Source organism: Pygoscelis adeliae, unplaced genomic scaffold, assembly GCF_000699105.1.
Source record: "Pygoscelis adeliae isolate BGI_AS28 unplaced genomic scaffold, ASM69910v1 Scaffold166, whole genome shotgun sequence".
NCBI lineage: Eukaryota > Metazoa > Chordata > Aves > Sphenisciformes > Spheniscidae > Pygoscelis > Pygoscelis adeliae.
In genome coordinates this window covers 3,812,894-3,817,199 of record NW_008825156.1, presented here as the reverse complement: position 1 = coordinate 3,817,199, position 4,306 = coordinate 3,812,894, and the positions used below count along the sequence as shown (strand labels likewise).

The 4,306-nt window shown below is 43.4% G+C and overlaps 1 protein-coding gene across 1 annotated transcript in view; it reads right to left on the bottom strand.

The window, feature by feature from the left end:
• The window catches only part of KCNJ11 (potassium inwardly-rectifying channel, subfamily J, member 11), a 5,037-nt gene extending 2,166 nt beyond the window's left edge, over positions 1 to 2,871 (bottom strand). The window contains exons 1-2 of the mRNA XM_009328612.1: positions 2,777 to 2,871; positions 43 to 199 (exon numbers count right to left, since the gene is read on the bottom strand). Of these exons, the coding sequence (XP_009326887.1) occupies positions 43 to 199; positions 2,777 to 2,871 (252 nt within the window). The remainder of the gene's footprint in view (positions 1 to 42; positions 200 to 2,776) is intronic.
• Between the last annotated feature and the right edge of the window lie 1,435 nt (positions 2,872 to 4,306).

Sequence of the window (4,306 nt, the reverse complement as noted above, 5' to 3'; positions counted from 1 at the left end):
CGGCCGCTCGCGGCCTCGGTAGTGCGGTCCCCCAGCCGGTACCGGCCCCTCGGCGAGCCCGAAGCGGAGGGACAAGGGGCTGAGGCGTTCCCGCGCGCGCGTGTGGAGGAGCCGCGCGCGCCTCCGCGCAACGGTCGTTGGGCAACGGGCGCAACGGAAGGCGGTTAAAAACCGTTGGGCGCCGCTCCTCAGCGTCTCCCTGTGGGAAGGGAAGGGGGGAGCCGAGTCCCGGATTACTCCCCGGTGAGCGCTGGGTGCGTTTCTTTACCTTTTTACCTCAGTTTTGGGGGTTTTTTGCTGAGGAAGGGGGAGGTCGGGTTTCCGGCCGCGGTGGTGTGAGTGATCCCCTTCCCCCGGAGCCGATTTCTGTAAATATTTGTTCGAGGATGGATTTGTTGCCAGTACCTGGCTTCCATTAACAGCGGCTACTTCATGGGATGGTGTGGTTTCAGGTTGGGCAGTTATTCCGTGAAATAAAAAACAAAATGGTGCTGGGGATTTTTTTAAAGGAAATCTGTAATGCAAAAAAAAAAAAAAAAAAAAAAAAATCCTGAAATTCAGCTGTGCATTTTTCTGTAAGTAGGAGGAGAGCATTCATCTAGTGAATCGGGCAGGCAGTGGTAGGAAATTTGCTTGAAGAGGCCAAGTCCAAGGACGTAATGGTTAAACAGAGACGTGGAACTAAAGGGGCTCATTCCCACTTACAAAACTTGCTAGAGTTACTTAGCCTTGACTAAGGAAGAATTTTTCTGAAAGAAGGAACTCATGAAATGACGTAACTGTGACTGCTCAGGAAAATGTCTACTGTCCAAATAGCAGTAAATGTTGCAAATGAATGATCTGTCTGCAAATGGTTAACTCACAGTGACGTGAACTTCCAGACAGACATCAAAATCGTGGAAGAGGTGACAAAAGGAGGCAGGAAGCTAGAACTTGTGTGTGGCAGTATGATGTCTGTGTGCATATAAATGCATACATGTGCATGCGTATAAGGATGTATCTTTGTGACAAGAGGCGTTATTTAAAACCACTGTGATGTGAATGGTCCACTGTTTAAATAGCAATATTCTCATTCATGTGTTTACTTACTCTGATTTAAATATTTTGTTTTTATTTCAGTTTAGACACCAAAGTTGTAGAGTTGCTAAAGCATCCTAGGATATTCTGGATAAGAGGTTTTTCTTTAGTGCCAGTGGATTTATGATTATGTTTTTCTAATTGTATGTGCCCATGGACTTTCCGTTCAGTTTTGGCTCTAAGTGCTTCAGTACATACTGTAAGCAGTTATTGGCATTGATTGCCTGGGCAAGGCAATTGCCCAGTTGATGGTTGGGAGCCAGCCAGTTGGGGTTGAAATTAACTTTCACCACCTACAGCTACTTACTGTGGCCCACCTAGGGATTCCAGAATAGTATTTTTAAGTAATCACTCTGAGCGCTCTGAGCAGTCATTATAGGTCTTGTAATTAAACGATTACTATTACTTTAGATTAGATTATTTCTACTTTTTATGTATGAAGAGTTGCATGTCATTGGACACGTCCATTCCTTTTGGAGGGGTCAGTTTCCCAATACTCCACGCTTTCTCTTGTTCTGGGTTGTCTTTCTTGCTGCTTTGGTAAATAAAACTAAAATGACAACAAGGTGCCCTGGCACCTGGCTGCCAGGCCGCTGAGCTTAGCTAAAGATACTTCCCCTTTCTCTGTATCACTTTGCTACACATTTTTTGTGTATGTCACCTGCACCTACACTTTTACTTTAACTACATGATTTATATATACAATTTAACTTAAAAATATTGTATTTTTTATACTTTTCTTTCTAAACATTTAAAAAAACCCCAAATGGATGAAGTAATTTGAAAATTTACTTGTCAAAGACGTGGTTCACCAGCTGATGGCAGCTCATAGTTACTTCCAGCATTCTGAAGTGAGCATAAAGAGGTTCTGTAACACCATGCAGTTCATTAGTAACGTTTCACACTTTCACAGAGATGAACATAGGTATTCAAGAGGCAGTCATGCCTTTCATGCCATTTTTCCTTACTCTTTTCTAATCGTTGTATTATTCTGTACCTTTTCCTCCAGAGGAAAGGTAACTACATGAATGTAAAATGAAAAAAAAAGTGTCAGGGAGGAGTGTTTTAAAGGGAAATGTAAGTTGCTTCATAGTCTGGTGCTAGGAACAACCCATGGAGCCTACCACGGCAAGGGGTGTGGCATGAACACACTCACCATGTTGGTTTTAGGAATCCTGAACTCTAGAGAGCTAGGAGGGTGTTTCCTTGTTTCCACTTCTGTTCTTTATTGGGACTGTCATTTGCCACTTTTCCTTCACCTCTGAGCACTTGTTGGCTGAGATGGGACAACAAAGCAAGTGGCTTCTGCTGAAGAATTTCTAGGGCAGAATAAAAAGAAGTCCTGTCTGTGTGGATCAAGTGACAGATACTTAAAAGCAAAAAGTGACAGATCTTCTGAGTGAGCCAACATATTTGCATTAAGAGCTGCTGAACAAATTGGGCTCACAGGAATGAACAATCCCACTTTATAGTATTGAATCATGAGGGGTAAGTTTTTCCACCCACAAAATAGGCTTTAGATTTCAATGTAAACCTGCCTCAATTTATCCTAGTTTTAATGGCTATCAAAGAAGATATTACTATAACTGTTAAATTAAAATTTACTTGGCACCATGGTATTACTCTGCCTTTAGAAGCAGTCCTTTCTTTCAAAGGCTACACAGTGTTAGCCTAACGTGAATTAAGCCTCACAACTCACCTTGGTAGATAGAAGAAAAGAAATCGGAGTTGGTTATGCAAAGCCACAGGGGAAGGCATGAGCAGAGCTGGGATGACGGCTAATGTAGCAGGCATACCGTGCTTCCTGGCCTTCCAAGGAAGCAGTGTTCCCTTAGAAATAAGTAGAACAGGATGAAATGGCCACACTAAGACAAGGGGATAAATGATATAAAGGTTTTTGCATAATGGGAGCATTTATAGAAAACAATAAAACAAACTCTGGTTGCATCTCCATGGACAGCCTATCCCACTAACACCTTTGGGACTGAGCTGAGTCCCATCCCAGAGGAGCAATGAAAGTCTTGACATGGCTGCTCTGGGGCTGTCTTGCACCCATTTTAGTACAGCACTTTGCTTAGTAATGCTTCATTGTCATGCAAAATACATTTGTGAGCCTGATATAACAGTGACTTCTGGAACGCCTATCTCGAGGCAACAGGTTTAATGACTCAGATAATGGCAGCGAGCCTCCCACCATAGAATAATTTTCTTGGATACTGCTTCTAGTCACTGTTGAGACTCTAACCCTTTGGAGGTAGGGGGCAGAAACTTCCTGGGACTTGGCTCCATATAAACAAGACTAGATAAAATGTGTTGAGGAAATGCTAAGTGCATTCTGTCCAAGTGGTAGCTAAGAGGCCTCCCTGTTCATACGTATTTATCCAGCACTGTGGTACCATCAGAAAGATATATAATGATTGGATATGAACCAACTCACTCACTCTACTCTCCTGCAATGCTGCTTTGTGAAATATAAGCCCCATTTACGATGGAAATATATGACACTTGTACTTTGAGTTCTTATTCCTTAATACTGCGAGATATAATACAGCCATCTTAGCGATATGCTGTGTCCTTTACTCCCTTGCGTTCCTTTCCTGGTAAGGTTGTCAGAAGCTTGTGGAATAGGAGCTAGTCCAAATTGCAGTGTCAAATCCCAGGCACCTTATTAAAAAAGCATATGAAGCCTCACTTCTCTTGTATCGCTCCTCTTGCCATTAGGATTTAGGATCTTCCACAGATGGTTGCAAAGCTTCTGAGGATCTCTCTCTGCAGCATGAGTTTGTGATGTCCTGCAGAGTGGTGTTTCCCTAAGCCTTTACAGGATGAGATCCTGCCTTAGACAAGTGCTGGGCAGCTAGGAGACAGCACACACAGTAGGTGTAGTAGAAACCTGCTCTGCAGTCACTGTGCCCTTCTGCTACCCTGGAAGGATAGTCACCCATCTCCCATTTCTTCTCTCTTAGCCCTAAGGGATGCCGGGTATCCCATAGTTCTGCAGCTATTTTTTCTTTAAAGCTGCCCAGCAAAATGATTCCCTGGAGGAGGAGGTCCTCCCAACTGCCCATTTTCTCTCTTCATCTGTAGTAGGCAATGACAGAGAATCATAGAATCATTATGGTTGGAAGAGACCTCTAAGATCATCGAGTCCAACCGTCAACCCAACACCACCATGCCCACTAAACCATGTCCCTAAGTGCCTCATCTACACGTCTTTTAAATACTTCCA